Source organism: Cricetulus griseus, chromosome 6 (assembly GCF_003668045.3).
Source record: "Cricetulus griseus strain 17A/GY chromosome 6, alternate assembly CriGri-PICRH-1.0, whole genome shotgun sequence".
Taxonomy (NCBI): Eukaryota; Metazoa; Chordata; class Mammalia; order Rodentia; family Cricetidae; genus Cricetulus; species Cricetulus griseus.
Genome location: NC_048599.1, coordinates 105525888 through 105542803, shown reverse-complemented (window position 1 = coordinate 105542803; position 16916 = coordinate 105525888). Strand labels below are relative to the sequence as shown.

At 41.3% G+C, this 16916-nt stretch overlaps 1 protein-coding gene across 1 annotated transcript; it reads left to right on the top strand.

Moving 5' to 3' along the window:
• The first annotated feature begins 845 nt into the window (after window positions 1-845).
• Window positions 846-14218, top strand: Klhl41 (kelch like family member 41). Its single transcript, XM_027420241.2, has 6 exons — window positions 846-1955; window positions 5645-5802; window positions 5899-6006; window positions 8265-8450; window positions 9771-9917; window positions 14107-14218. Exons 1-6 carry the CDS (start codon window positions 846-848, stop codon window positions 14216-14218), a joined length of 1821 nt encoding a protein of 606 aa, XP_027276042.1.
• The last annotated feature ends 2698 nt before the right edge of the window (window positions 14219-16916 follow it).

Genomic DNA, 16916 nt, shown 5'->3' with positions numbered 1-16916 from the left:
CAAAGACTTAACCAGTTTTCTCTGGTCTTGGTTCGTTTTAAACTTTTGTCTTTATTTTACCCTTTTGCATTAGTTTGTCACTTCAGATCCCTTGTATAACAAGACAGAGTGTGAATGAATTTGATAGTTTAGAACTAAGCATAGTGTTCCTACCTAAAAATAAAGATAATTTAGAATGTTTTAGAAAATTAATTTTGTCTGCATTTGTTATTCCAGTTATGATGGAGGTATCATTTTAAAGGTTATATAAAACTATTAAGTATATAAACATCTTTACATTTCCTACCTGAAAAAGAAAATTCTATCTGGTTGAGTAGAAAATAACATTCTACGTTTTAACATTTTAAGCCACTGGCCTCATAGCTTATGAGAATTGAAATGAACTCACCTCATATTCTTGACCTTGGCATCATTAATTCAGACAGCCAAGTAGCTTGCCACTCACTAGGCCATTTTTAGAGGAGTGACTCACTTTTATGTTCCATTTTTCTGTTAGTTCAGTAAGCATTTTCTTGTGGACGCCCTTTATTGACATATGTTCCAAGGCTTTCTGTAGTTCAAAGCTTTCCAATTCACCTGAATGTCTTGTTTCTTAGCAGTTTCCTTAGTGACCAGAAGTCCCAGTTGTTACTTTCAATCTCAGACAGCTGAACAGCTCTCCTTTCCAAGCCGGCTCTCCTAAATTCCCATCGTTAGAGCTGGTGTCTATATTTAGCCGGTGGGATTAAATTGCAAAGGCTTCAGGCTGCTCAGAGCACACTGATCGGCCCTTTTACAGCCAGACCTGTGTGCAGCTAGGAGCGAAGACCCTCAGTGTCCCCTTCCTTACCCAGGTTCCTCACAGAATGGATTCCCAGCGGGAGCTTGCAGAGGAACTCCGGCTTTACCAATCCACCCTTCTTCAGGACGGTCTAAAAGATCTCCTGGAAGAGAAAAAATTCATCGATTGCACCCTAAAAGCAGGCGACAAAAGTCTTCCTTGCCACAGACTGATATTGTCTGCTTGTAGTCCTTACTTCCGTGAGTATTTTTTATCTGAAATTGAAGAGGAGAAAAAAAAGGAGGTGGTGCTAGATAATGTGGACCCTGCTATACTTGATTTGATCATCAAATACCTGTACTCTGCCAGTATCGATCTCAATGATGGAAACGTGCAAGACATCTTCGCCCTGTCCAGCCGCTTCCAGATCCCCTCCGTCTTCACCGTCTGTGTGTCTTACCTTCAGAAAAGGCTGGCTCCCGGTAACTGTCTGGCCATCCTAAGATTGGGGCTGCTTCTCGACTGTCCGAGACTGGCCATTTCTGCCCGGGAGTTTGTGTCAGATCGCTTTGTGCAGATTTGTAAGGAAGAAGACTTTATGCAGCTATCTCCCCAGGAACTGATCTCGGTCATTTCAAATGACAGTCTCAACGTAGAAAAGGAGGAGGTAGTGTTTGAGGCAGTGATGAAATGGGTGCGGACAGACAAAGAAAACAGGGCGAAAAATCTTAGTGAAGTGTTTGATTGTATTCGTTTCCGCCTTATGGCAGAAAAATACTTCAAAGATCATGTCGAGAAAGATGACATAATTAAAAGCAACCCGGAAGTCCAGAAAAAAATCAAAGTTCTAAAAGACGCTTTTGCAGGCAAACTCCCAGAACCTAGCAAAAACGCAGAGAAGGCAGGGGGAGAGGGGGTGAATGGTGATGTCGGTGATGAAGACTTACTTCCTGGTTACCTCAATGATATTCCCAGACATGGAATGTTCGTTAAAGATCTCATCCTCTTGGTCAATGACACAGCTGCAGTGGCTTACGACCCCATGGAAAATGAATGCTATCTTACTGCCCTCGCAGAGCAGATCCCCAGAAATCATTCCAGTATTGTTACCAAACAGAATCAGATATACGTGGTTGGAGGACTGTATGTGGATGAAGAAAATAAAGATCAACCTCTCCAGTCATACTTCTTCCAGGTAAGTAAGCAGAGGCAGCTGTTCTTCCATTAGGCAGTTAGTGAACTTGAGAGGGCTGCTTATGTATTGCTCAAATTGATATCCTGCCATGCCCTCTTACACTTTGAGACTTAGAGTTGGCAGAAATATTCAACTTAATATTTAGTAAAACATAGCCGGGCATTTAGTTCCAGCACTCGGGAGGCAGAGGCAGGTGGATCTCTGAGAGTTCGAGACCAACCTGGTCTACAAGAACAAGTTCCAGGACAGCCTCCAAAGCCACAGAGAAACCCTGTCTCAAAAAAAAGAAAAAAAATTAAAAAAAAGAAAAAAAAAAAGGAAAATACTTGGTAAAAGACCTGGTGAAGGAAGTCCTTGTATCTAATTCACAACTCAAGATTTTCTTTCCATTCTTTGGCTCCAAATGCTGTATAGCTGCTGGTAATTGTAATTTTTCAAAGCTCTATATTTTAGCAGGTGCTAAATTTGTAATATTTAACACTATTACCTGTAAATAGATTAGGATCTTTAACTAAACAATGTTACTTGCCTTTATCAAAGTGCCTTACACACTGCAAGGAAGTGGGAATTAGCCTGCTTTTCTACTTTTCCACTTTAGTAGGTTTGGGGAAGAGGCATTCATTTCTTATTTATTGTTACTGTATAAAAGATTTAATAAAAAAAAGACTCACTGTAGTACATATTCTGTACACTTTGGGTTATACGAGGGGGAAAAAAAAACCTGCCTCCACAAGTGTCACTATTGAATTGCATTTAGAAGGTATTGTTTACAATAATACATTTATTTGATCAGTTAGAGTAGGTATTATAACTTAATCATGTGTTTGGTGTAACCATAAAACTTCCCGGAAAGCAAATCTTCCTCAACTAACCGACCCTTTCTAGTCCATTGGAGGAGAATTTGTTTCATGCCATGAATAGGCTGTACCTAGCAACTTATGAGTCACTCGGTAAACAACACGCACCTCCAGTATTGCCAATATAAATACTTCATAGCTTATGGTTAGCTTAGTAAGAATTTGTGTAGGTCATAGCTAATCATGGCCTGAAGTTTTCAGGGCAATTAAATTGGAAAGGCCAGAGATAAGCAAGTGTAGAATATCATACCACAGTCACTGCATGCTCTCAAAGTACACAACATACCATGCATTCACAAAATACCACCTTCTGCCAACTTTTCCAATCTCAACAAAATTGAGTAATAATATATACTAATCATGTTTCTTAATTTTCTAAGTTCCAGTGAAAGACACAGCAAAAGTATTTCAATGTGGCCCAGAAATTTCCCCAAGCTTGCATTTCAAATTCAGATTAACTTTAGAAAGGGCAAACCAATAAAAAAGATTGTAAATATATCCAGGAAATGAAAAATACCAAAATAAATGGATAGGCAGGCAGCAGATATATATACATATATATATTCATAGATTCAAGGAACAATTACAGCATAGAGTAATTTTCCAACACTCCTACAGGCTTTATTCCCCTTCATATTAGTATGTTGACTAGAAGGCTAAGGACCTAGCTCATTGTTAAGAGTTTACACGCTCTGGCCTGTGTGCGCACATGCGCACACGCGCACACACACACAACACACACACACACACACACACACACACCTTTTAAAAATATATCCAGAGCCCACACTCTCATTTTCAAGGACTCATTTTAATCTTTATTTTCTTGATCCTCTTACTCCTTTTACCTTTATTGTGCTTAGGTTTCCAAGTGAGATTACCCAACTAAGCAGGAGCCACTGAAACAGTTACACAAAGTTGGAATGGCAACTGCCTTGTCACTTTTAAAAGGGCACAAACCTAGAACAAGATACCTAAATTAAAGCCATAAACAAGAGCTTTGTAGGAGAATCTCAGGTTTTGTGTTTTTTCTGCTTGGCTGCATGTGTGAGGTGTGTTAAGTTCAAAGTGAACTGATATTTGGTATATGCTGCAAGGAGATTATGGAATTTTGGGGCCTTAGTAAGATTTGTTTCCCCCTCCGTGGAATGGATGGATTCATCAAGTTTTAGACAGCACTAAGCTTTGAGATATTCTAGGTGTAAAACCCTAATTTTAACAATGAGGAAACTGGAATCTGGAAGGTTAAATAGCTTGAAAGCTCATCCACTGTAGGGAGTGGCTGGCAACTACTGATCATCTGCAATAGAAAGTGCTCCCAGGGTAAGAGAGGAAGGTAGACACTGCAGAGTCTGTATGGGAACTGGGTCCTCGGGTCTGGGACTGTGCTAGCTGTTGATACATTAAAAAAAATAAAATAGTGCCCAAGCTTCTTAATGAGACCCAGTTTCAACAAACAACAAAACATTGATAGATTTAGACAACATGGTATTTAAAAACACCTGAAAAGCCATTGTGAAGTTGGGCAAGTGATATAACCTCTCTGTGGCTCAATTTCCTCTCATCTTCCTAACCAGGAAGACCAAATGAAATTTCCTGTCTAAGCATTTTGATTAAACTCTTCAAGTCAGACTCCCATAAATGTTTGTTGTGATTTTTACTCTATTACATAGTACTTTCTCCAACCCAACCCCTGGCTGTGCTAGGAATCAAACCCAGGGTTTTGCACATGGAATCGCCACCCAACTGAGTCCTATGATACCTTCTTCACCAGAAATTTTTTTTTAATGTAAATATTATGTAGTCACAATCTAGATGCTGAAATGAGAGACTACAAAGCCAACGCTGCACAGACAGGGATTAAACCCATGGCATGTCATTCGGTCTCAGTACACTGTTTGACTGCACACTAGACAAGAAGCACAAAGGCTTCCTCAGATGTCCCTCCATGTCACTGTCATCACTACCACAGTCTTTCCCATTCTTGGCTATAATGGGTGTGTGGTGAATCTCAGTTTGATGCATTTTTCTTCTGCTATCTGGAAGTGGCACACAGATCTGCAGCTACACCCCACAGAAAGAGTTTCCTTGGTGGTGTTGCCCTGAAATGCAAAAGGGAATATGTTAAGATTTTAGAAAGTAGATAACAAAACAAAAGCCAGCCTGGCCAGAAATCACCAGAGAGTGGCATCGCAGGGCTGGTGGCAAGCCAGATAACTTCTTAGCCTAAACCAGAAACAGACTATTTAAAGTGACTCCACCCAAAATGAGGGTATCGAAATGAGTATTTTCCTGTACCAAAAACAATAAAACACAGGGAACCTAGCCATGTTTAAAAGACAGAAAAGTGACACTTGTCCAGCCTCTCTGTTGTCTGTGGACTGAGCGACAAGCCCAGCTGTCCTGGGTGCCGGCTCTGGGAGTGTGTTAAATATAGCATCCAGGGGTCATCCACATACTGTGACCCCTGCCACAGACACGTCTTTCCCAGTGTCCCAAAAATATTAAGATTCCTTGTTTCAAAACTGAACAAGGCAATTTCAGTAGAAAATTGAACAAGGGATGGCACAGGCCTATCTAACCTAGCAATTCTATTTTATTATCTTTCCTTTCTTGATGTCTTGGGTTTTTTGTTTTGTTTTTTGTGGGGGAACATATTTTTTCATAGACCAAGTAGATTTTCTCATTCTTTTTAGTACTTTTAGCTAAAATGGGATGCTTTAGGATTGTAGTTTTGCAAAAGATCTTAGACCTTCTCTGTACATTTTAAACAATGCATGAAATATTTGTGTACTTTATAGTTAAAATCTCTATAACTCATTTTTCCCCCAGCTTGATAGCATAACGTCTGAGTGGGTTGGACTTCCACCTCTACCATCAGCCAGGTGTCTCTTTGGTCTGGGAGAGGTGGATGACAAAATCTATGTGGTTGCTGGCAAAGACCTTCAAACAGAGGCTTCACTAGATTCCGTCTTATGCTATGATCCTGTGTAAGTTGACATAATATTCCTGTTCCCTAAGCATGCTGACAACGAATTCATATTTTCACAAGCTGAAACATGAATTCTATTATCATTTAATTTTAGGGCTGCAAAATGGAGTGAAGTGAAAACTCTCCCTGTTAAAGTTTATGGCCACAATGTGACCTCACATAATGGAATGATATACTGTCTGGGCGGAAAGACAGACGACAAGTAAGTGCCCCAAAGTTTCCTTTTAATTTACATCCTAGTGAGCATTGCAAGAGTTTCTGACTTTTTTTGAGACTACATATTGAAATGGAATTTGGTTCACATATTTTGCAGATAAATTTGAAAATATAGTTTTAAGGTTATTAGAGGAAATTGTAATTATTTTTTGAAAAAAAAAAAAAACAGATAGGATGTTGCATGCTGCCAGATGAGCACAATACCGTAACCATAAGCAGCAGCCTAATAGGAGAAAAGCAGTATCTAGGAGCACAGTCAGTCTTTTATTAGCTGCCACCTAGGAACACAGTGTTTTATTTAGCTGCTTTATAACCACATTTTATTACATTAAGACCAGTAGGCTCTCTTATTCAATTAACTATAAGTAGAAAACATTTACATTTTTATTTTGTTATTATTTGTGTGCAGTTCTCACAGCACACCTGGAGGTCAGAAGACAACTTTGATGAGCTAGTTCTCCTTCCATCATGTGGGATCTGGGGACTGAACTCAAGACATCAGGATAAAGGGGCTGGTGCCTTTACCAGCTGAGCCATCTTTCCAGCCCCAGTGGATAGAAATTTCCAATGTACTCTCCCAGGTTTTCTCTGTGTAGCTCTGGCTGTCCTAGAACTCTCTCTGTAGATCAGGCTGGCTTCACACTCAAAGATCTACCTGCCTCTGCCTCTGTAGTGCTGGGATTAAAGGCGTGCACCACCAACGCCTGGCAGTAAATGCACTCTTAATTTGAACTTTTTTTCTGAGTCAAGGAATGAACAATCGATTAATTGTGTTATGGCTTTGAAAACATTGGCATTCTGCCAAAATGACTTAAATTGTTTCCCTCAGATAATATTAGTAACCAGAAAATCAAGATGTCAATAAGAAGCATTCAGGTTTGTCAGCAATAAGGTATCAATCTTGAAAATCTGCTTTCCTAGACAGCATTGCTTAGCAAATGTCAAGGTCAAGAGTTTTGAAATGAATTATTAGCTAAAAGTTGGGGGGGGGGCTGATGCTGGGGGTGTGGCTCAATAGCACTTTTCTTAGAACATGGAAGGCTTGAGGCCAATCCCAAGTACTGTGGTGAGGGAGCACTGAATGGCCCTAGTGAATATGATTCTCTATTCTGATCTTACCAAGACTTTGCCATAGCTGTCTTTTTTTTTTTTTTTTTTTTTTTTTTTTTTTGGTTTTTCAAGACAGGGTTTCTCTGTGTAGCTTTGGTGTAGCTTTGGAGCCTATCCTGGCACTCGCTCTGGAGACCAGGATGGTCTGGAACTCTCAGAGATCCTCCTGCCTCTGCCTCCCAAGTGCTGGGATTAAAGGGCGTGTGCCACCACGCCTGGCTCATAGTTGTATTTTTAAAAATATTTATTTATGTGTGGGGATGTTTTATGTCATGTATGTCTGGTTACCATGGATGTTCTTGGTGCCCTTGGAACTAGAGTTAGAGGTGATTGTGAGTTACCACATGGTGCTGAGAATTGAACCTGCGTCCGCTGGAAGAGCAGCATGCTCTTGTCCACTGAGCCGTTTCTCCAGCCTCCCCGTAGTCAAGTCCTAAAGGAATTGCTTACATCTGGCCTTTTTTTCAGATTAAGAAAAAAAAATTATTCTTACAAACGGGTTTTTGCTTGTCTCTTGGCATTACCAAACTGGTTACTACTGGGAATTCAGAACTATTGATCAGTTATGAACAACTTTAAGAAACCCTATAGCCCAAACCTGGGGGTGGTAGTGCACACTTTTAGTCCAAGCATTCGGGAGGCAGAGGCAGGAGGATCTCTAGTTTGAGGCCATGGTGAGTTCTGGGACAGTCAGAGACACACAGGGAAACACTGTCTCTAAAAAACAGAAAGAAGGAACAAAGAAACCCGAAGATCAATCCTGAGAATAATTTGGGTGAGTCCAAGTGCTAAATGTTTTATACATTAGCACATGAAGCTGTTTTTCATAATTTAGCGCCTTACATGATTACTTATATAATTTACAGTCACAGTGGTTTTTTAAATAAAGGATCTTACGTAGACAAGATTGGATTCAGTGGAAAATTTTTTCGGGGATTTGAACTCGGGACTTCATGCATGCTTCATTAGTACTCTACCACTAAACTGTATCCCTTGCCTCAGACAGTCCTGAATCCTTTAAATGAAGTACTATGCACTCCATCACAAACAAAACCAAACTGTTAAGTTGCTTTCACAGAAAGAAGATTCTAAAAGGAACATCCGTGGTCTTTTTGTTGTTGTTGTTGTTCACAGGAAGTGTACCAACAGAGTGTTTATCTACAACCCCAAAAAGGGAGACTGGAAAGATCTGGCTCCAATGAAAACCCCTCGGTCCATGTTTGGAGTGGCAATCCATAAAGGCAAAATTGTAATCGCGGGAGGTGTCACAGAGGATGGTCTTTCAGCCTCAGTTGAAGCTTTCGACCTCAAGACCAATAAGTGAGCCGCTCTGCTACGGCCTATGAGTCCTGTGCTTCAATTGTTGAGTCTGGGTGGCAGTTGCACCTCCTAAGGCATGGGGAGGGAAAGCCAGAGAGACTTGGGTTAAAGGAAGTATTTCCAACAACTCCCCATACTGTGTGCTTGTCATTTGGAGTGTCTGACTAGTGACTTAATGCTGACACCCTGTTTGCCTGACTCTGCACTAAATTTATACATTCAGTCATTTAGCAAAGGCATTATTATCTCTGAAAAGCTGTATGAACAAAGATGGTTACATACGTCTTAAGAGAATTGATGGAGAACAAGTAGTTTAAAAATTAAAAGGTATTTTTGGCCGGGGAGTGGTGGTGTACACCTTTAACCCCAGCACTCAGGACGCAGAGGCAGGTGGATCTCTGTAAGTTCAAGGCCAGCCTGGTCTACAGAGTGAATTCCAGGACAGTCAGGGCTACGCAGAGAAACCCTGTTTCAAAAAACCGACCAAAAAAAAAAAACTTAAAATATTTTCACTTGTTAACCATTAACACTCGTGAGTTTTTGTAAGTTTCTTAATTTTTTGACTTTTAAGCTTTTATTGGATTAATGTGAAAAGATACTTGACTGATATTTTTATATAAAACTAGCCTTTCTAAGTTTTTGAGCATATACAACCTGTGTGAGCACATATGTTTTATATTCCTGCATTAGTATTGAAAAAAATTAGAGCAGTGTTATCACTTTTTTGAGAAACAAAATATATATGATTACAGACTGATTTTTTTTGTTTTTGTTTTTTTTTTTTTTGATACAGGGTTTCCCTGTGGCTTTGGAGGCTGTCCTGGAACTAGCTCTTGTAGACCAGGCTGGTCTCAAACTTACAGAGATCCTCCTGCTTCTGCCTCCCGAGTGCTAGGATTAAAGGCGTGCGCCACCACCGCCCGGCTCACAAACTGATTTTGATACCTGCAGATTACAAAGAATTTTTAAGGAACTAGATTTAAATATTAATTAAAAATGATGTTCTTGAAGACTGGATAACAGGCATGAATGCTCCAATACAAAAAGCTTAACTCTGCTGGACGTGGTGGGGCATGCCTTTGATTGGCGGTACTAGGGAGGCAGAGGCAGACAGATCTCTTGAGTTCCAGGCCAGCCAGAGCTCCATAGTGAAACCCTGTCTAAAATGAAAAAGTGTAAACATGCACACATGTAAAGTGCACACACACACACACACACACACACACACACACACACACCCTTTAAAAATAAAAAAAATTACACCAAGATGGTGTATTTCTGTACATTTTATGATGACTGCATTTTCAATAAAATACCTAGGTGGGAAGTGATGACGGAATTTCCCCAAGAAAGAAGCTCCATTAGCCTGGTCAGCCTGGCTGGATCTCTGTACGCCATCGGCGGTTTTGCAATGATTCAACTGGAATCAAAAGAGTTTGCACCCACTGAAGTCAATGACATATGGAAGTAAGTTTTCCCTGGTCTAACTCTTTGAACCAAATATTAATTCAGATAACTGATAAGAAAGTTTACAGAAAAAAAAAAAGCCAGATTTTCCCATCATGCAAGTTATTTTTCAACAGTAATCTATATACTTGAAACCTAACTGAACTTTTGAATATGCCACTTACTGATCAAGTAGTGCTTGTGATTAAGGAAAGAAATAATCCAGCATGGCTTTTTGGTTCTATTTTGTTTTTATTTTAATTTTTTAAATGTTATTTTATATATATGGGTGCTTTTCCTATATGTATGTCTGATGCTTTTGGAGGCCAGAAGAGGGCACTGGATCCCCTGGAGCTGGAGTTACAGACAACTGCCAGCCACCATGTGGGTGCTGGGAGTCAGACCTGGGTCCTCTGGAAGAACAGCAAATGGGTGCTCTTAACTGCTGAGCCATCTCTCCAGCCTTAGGCAGGTTTGTTATTTGTAAAATGAGTTAGGATAGCTGAGCTTCTCTGCCCAATTCCAGCTTTAAGGGTGTAAGGCTCCAGTAACTCAGTAGGGCAGAGAGGTTTATTTTCCTTCAGAGTAGTTCATTTCCTAGGAAAGCACAGCACTTGAGTCTGGAGAGATGGTTCAGCACTTAAGCGTACTGGTTGCTCTTCCAGAGGACCTGGGTTCAATTCCCAGCAACCACATGATGGCTCACAACTATATATAACTCCAGTTCCAGGGAATCTGACACTCTCCTACAGACATACATACACACAAAACATCAATGCACATTAAAAATGTAAGATAATTTTAAGATTATTAAAAAAGAAAACACAGCACAGAAGAAATGTTTAGCCTATTTAGTTTTTCCTGAGTTCATTAACTTTAATTTATCCTTTCAATTGGTTGAAAAAAGTGAAAGTAGCTATCCATTTTACCACCCAGACAGCTGCTGGGCAATTCTCCCAAATATGCAGTAGTTACCCAACTGAACTATTTTAGTCAAAGAATGTCTTTTAAAGGGCAGGGCACACTTTTACCATAGTGTCAGATACAGTAAATATCAAATGGAAACCAAGATATATCCTAGAGGTCAAAGAAACATAAGTTCCATTTGGAGACCATAGTCTTGTGCAGGGAGTCTAGTGATTGACAGGCCACCATCAGGATACTACTCCACAATGATTCCTGAAGCCAGCCCAGGCATTGTGCTTGATGTCTGACTAACAGGAGAGGGCTCCTGGGTGTCTAAGGGGAGCCTAAGTGAGTCCAGGCTACATACACTCCTAGAAACAGCCACGCTCATGCTCTCCCATCAGCTTCAGGGCCAACCACACTTCCAAGGCTGGAGATCTTCAAGTGGCCTCTTCTCAGACCAGTCCCCTGCTCACCAGAGTATGGCTTATAGAACATCAGCAGCCCTGGCATCCCTAGAAGCTGCTTGGAGACACAGAATCCCAGACCTCCTGAATCAAATGTGGCAGTTTAGCAAGACTCCTAGCTGATTTGTTGGCACATATATGTTTATAATCAATCAGATAGTGAAGGCAGAGCACTGCACTTGAGACTAAACAGTGGGTATCATGTGTTTTAGATCCAAACCATCAGGGGCTTTATTCCCTTAGCTGCAGGGCAGAAAAGCTAGTAGATTCACCAAATTACCCTTCTGTGCCTTGGGCATTTCCTGATGGGAAGACAGTTCAAAGCAGGGCACTGGGTCATTTCAGCTCTATAATTCAATTATATTTATGAAGCTTAAAAAAAATCCTTCCCTTATGTTTTGGTAACTAGTTGTTTAAGATGATCATAAAACATAGTTCACCACAGTCTTGCTTTCCCTCAGAAGAGGAAAAAAACCTGGGGATTTACAAGGATCAAGGAGGCTAGAATTGCAGTGATCCCCAACCCTGACTGTATAGCAGTCCCTGAAACGCTTCTAACCTATACCAGAGCTGGCCTGATTACACAGATTATGCCCAGATTCTGGAGCTAGGGCTGAGAATCATTATTTCCTAAAACCTCAGGTGATCAGATTTGCCGACGAACTTGAGAAACACTGATGGAGAGAAACTGTGCCATCAACTATCTGAACTTCACACAAACCGCTAGGTTCTGATGTAGTCTAAAGCTATCCTGCCCCAGCAAAAGGAAGTAGTAGGCAGCAAGGGGAGAGAGTGCAGTGATTCCTGCTAAATGGGCCCCTCACCTTTGCTATGAGAACTTCCAAGAGGAATCTTCCACCTGTGATCGGCTTTCTGTCTCTCTCTCCCACCTCTACTGATGGTGATTTAGCTGGTCTGGGAGGTGGTCTGGGCTTTGGAAATTTGACAGATCCCCAAAATGATTATACATGTGCAGAAGTACTTGAAAACCACTAGAATAGGGGGTTGTGGTTGGGTGCACCCATCACTGTCCTGCTTAGTGATAGCAATGTAAATTTGGATAATTCTGTTGTTTTCTAACTTGGGGTAATGTCTAGAGTGTTTTTGTTGTTTTTTTTTTTTTTTTTTTTTTTTTTTTTTGGTTTTTGGTTTTTGGTTTTTCAAGACAGGGTTTCTCTGTATTGTTTTGGAGGTTGTCCTGGAACTTGCTCTATAGACCAGGCTGGCCTCGAACTCACAGGGATCTGCCTGCCTCTGCTTCCCAAGTACTGGGATTAAATGTTTTTTGTTTAAGATTTATTTATTTATTATGTATACAGTGTTCTGTCTGCATGTATGCCTTCAGGCCAGAAGAGGGCACCAGATCTCACTATGGATGGTTGTGAGCCACCATGTGGTTGCTGGGAATTGAACTTAGGACCTCTGGAAGAGCAGCCAGTGCTCTTAACCACTGAACCATCTCTCTAGTTCCAATCCTCAAATTTTGAGGCAGTACTTTCTGAGTTTTTCTTTCTTTTTTTTTTTTTTCTCTTTCTGAGTTTTCTAAAGACCTTCATCCCTACGTCACATGTCAGACCAACTCAGTCTCTGGGGAGGGACTAGAGTAGCATCTCCAGGTGGTTCCATTGTGTAGTCAAATTGAGACCTCAAGATTACTGTAGCAGTACTCAAAGTAGTTTCAGCAACACCTGGGTTTGCTAGACATCCAGATGCTCAGAGATGGAGAGATGGCTCAGAGATTAAGAGAACAGGCTGCTTTTCCAGAGGACCAAGCTTGATTCCCAGCACCCACATGGCAGCTCCCAACCATCTGTAACTGTAGTCCCAGGAGACCAATTCCCTTATCTGGCCTGGACAGGCACTGCACACACATGACACATGGACATACATGCAGGAAAAAAAAACACCCATTTACATAAATAAAAATAAGGGTGGTGGTGCACACCTTTAATCCCAGCCCTTGGGAGGTAGAGGCAGGCAGATCTCAGTGAGTTCAAGGCCAGCCTGCTCTACATAGTGAGGTCCAGTACCAGGACTGTTACACAGACAAACCCTGTCTCGATAAAAAAAAAAAAAAAAAAAAAAAAAAAAAAAAAAGCACTGATCTTTGAGCAGTGGGAGGCAACAGTTATAACAAGTCCTCTCTGAGTGATTTGCAAGTATTCTCTACAAATTAAGTACTATTGTCCTAGAGACCATGGCTGTTCACTTGTCTACTGCCTCCTAGTGAACCTGTGTATCTCCACATAAAAAGGGACAAAACAAAAACAAACCTCAGCATTCCACACTCTAAATCTATCAACCCTTCTATTGTGGTGTGCAAAATACATTTCCATTGTATTTTGAGATAGGACCTCATCCTATAACCCAGGCTAGCCTCAGACTCATTATGTATAGCCCAGGCTGCCCTCAAATTCCTGTGAGATGTAAAGCGCACATTTAAGGCAATGCAAATTGTATCTCTGTAACCTTGAATTCTCAGACATGAAGACCACAAGTTCTTGATCAGAGGCAAGGGCACAGTCTACCAGCTGTCCTGAGACAACAGAGAGGCAGGAGTCAGCACTGTATCAGGTGCCACACAATGCACCAGTAGGTGGGAACTACTGAAATCATAATTCATCCAAATCCTGCCTCTCTGAGTTCATACTGTGTATACTTTGAAAGGAATTCAACTGATACTTACCAGGCGAGGCACCGTATCTGTCAGGAAGCAGTGTGGTTTTTCCCCAGAGACCCCATTTTTATACTGAACACAAAGAAACTTACAAAGTGTTCTCATTAAAGATGGCTTATTGTTTTTTGTTTGTTTGTTTGTTTGTTTTTTCTTCCATCAGGTATGAAGATGATAAAAAAGAATGGGCTGGGATGTTGAAAGAAATACGTTATGCTTCGGGAGCTAGTTGCCTAGCAACACGCTTAAATCTATTCAAACTGTCTAAACTATAAACAAGGTAACAAAAACAATAGTTTGAGAGGTGGCTTGTTGGGACAAGAGGGCTACAATTTATTGTCTGTCTTTAAGCCTGTACAATGATTCATGTAGGGTTACAGTGATTCATGTAGGGTCTCTATGAGGTGAACAGTGTAGCTCACTGCAGGGTAGTCACTGCTTTTTCCAGTGCCAAGTATAAAACCATTTGCTAAGAGCTCTAGTATTCAGTTAAACAATGTACTTTTGCTAAACTTTACTCAAAGAAGTGAGATTTCTAAATCTGAGCTGTTTACTAATCCTTTGTATTAAGGTACATTTACACTTGTTTTCTATTATCAATGAAATGTGTATGTCTACATTCTAAAGAAATGTTTGAATAACAGAAACCTTTCATGTTTTGAGCTATACAGGAGTTTTGTGCATTATAATGAAGATGATTGGAAATGCTGTTTAAGAAGTATAATAAATGAGTCTCAGCTGAAGGGCAAAGTGTCTAGTCAAATCCAATGGCCTCTCTCCCCCCCCCCTTTAAAAATGTTTATTTATGTTTATGGGTGTTTTGCCTGTGTGTCTGTGCACCACCACATGCCTGTCTGGTGCCCACAGAGACCAGAAGGCATCGGATCCCTGGAGACTGGAGTTAAAGATGATTGTGAGCTGCCATGTGGGTGCTGGGAACCAACTCCAGGTCCTCTGGAAGAACAGCCAGTACTCTCAATTACTGAGCTGTCCCTCGGTCCCTTTCTTCTTTTATCGACACTGGCATATTAATTATTTCCAAATAAAAAAAGGTATTTTTGTGTGTATCTGTATACAATGTGTGCATGTTTGCATGTGCCCCAGTGCATGTGTGGAGGTCAAAGGCAAGCTCAGGTGTCAGTCTTCACTTTCCAGCTTATTAGAGATACAGTCTCTTTGCTGTTTCTCCATTGTGTACTATAGTCTAGATTGTCTGCAAGCTTCTGTGTACACTCCTGTCTGCATCCTGTCTTCCTGTAGGAGCACTCATGCTACATGCCAATTTATGTGTGTGTGTGTGTGTGTGTGTGTGTGTGTGTGTGCTAGGATTTGAACTCTAGTTCTCAGCTTTTGAGGCAAGCAGCTGATGCACCTGTCTAGCCCCAAATAAAAACGCTTACATTTAAAGCCCAATAAACCATAGCCTTCACAACATTAATCACAGCAGCTGCAACAGGGAGTGATCTTTAAACTTCTGGGGCAGAAGATGATGTGAAGGAAAGTAGCTAGTCACCGGCTTCATTTTTAGCTTTATATTAAAAGGGCTGCTTACTGGCTAAATTTCCAATGACTGAGCCAGGCATGGTGGCACATGTCTGAAACCCCGGCTTCTTCAGAGGCTGACTGCTAGAACACACGAGTATGAGCCCAGCCTGGGAAACACAGTGAGACTCTATCTGGAGGGTCCTGAGGCTCAACACCCACTGTTTTTCTTGGTGTCTAGACAGACTCCTTGATCTGCCATCATCTGATTCAACCATGTGAGTCATGAGCTAACTGTCACCTGGATCCTACCACACATTTGTGTATGGATGGATTGTCACAGGCCTCCTTTGCCTTCTTTCTGGTCTCTTCTCTTGAGTCCCTGAGGGGACAGTCCCACATCTCTCCTCCATTCACACCCTTCTCCAATAGCACCTTAAAGTGATTTCATGCAGTCCTCTGGTGTTAAATACCAGTGATGACTTCCACATGTTTTTTCTGGAGCACAGACTTCTCTGTGACCTCCAAACTCACTGAGTGGACATCGTAAACTCAACACGTCTGAACAAATTCAGCCTTGTCCCAACAGCAGCCCACCTCCCACCTTATTCTTCCCATAGACCCCCATCTCGGTGAAAGGAATGGGATCTGTGTTACACCCCCTCACCTAAGACTAAAAATGTGCTGGTTGAGGAGGTTGAAAGGCTGTAAGAGCCAGACAGTGTCTTCTGGGGCAACAGGCACTTGCACTCATGAACTCTCAACAGCTCTTTATAGTTGCCCACACGAGACCTGCACAAGATCAAGCTGGTGGATATTCAAGCATGGATGGGGGAGCTCACAAGGCCCACTCCTAGTTTAGAAGCCACAGCCGTTAAAGGGGAGCAAGTCAGCTTTCATCGGGGCCAGGCCAGGCTACATAGGACAGCCCTCTACCCATGTGTGTGCAGCAACACTGAATGGACTCACTAGGCTACATATACAAACACTTAGAGAAAGAAGGAAGGACATGAAGTTAGAACACGGGTGGCAGAGAGGGACACAGGAGGAGCTGGGGAGTTGAGTGAAAGGTAGATTTGGATTTACCAAAATAAAATACATTCATGCATGAAGGAAAAAAATTAAAATTGTGCATTATGAAATTCTTTGGGGGTGGGGTGGGGTAGGGTCTTTTGAGACAGTCTCACTCTATTGCCTAGGCTAGCCTCAATCTCACAACAGTCCTCCTATCTCACGTCCAGAGTGTGGGATTAACTCACTTATTAAAAGAGTTCTTAGCTGGACATGATGGTGCATACCTGTAATCCCAGCATTCAAGAAGCAGAGGCAGGAGGTCTGCCACAAGATTAAGACCAGCCAGGAATAGTTAAGATAAAAAATAAAATATTTTAAAAATACAAAATGCTTAAAACTTTACCATGGCTTCTTGTCTCATCTGGAGGAGCTATGAGGTCACACGCTGTTGACTGTTTCTTCTGACCTTTTACTACA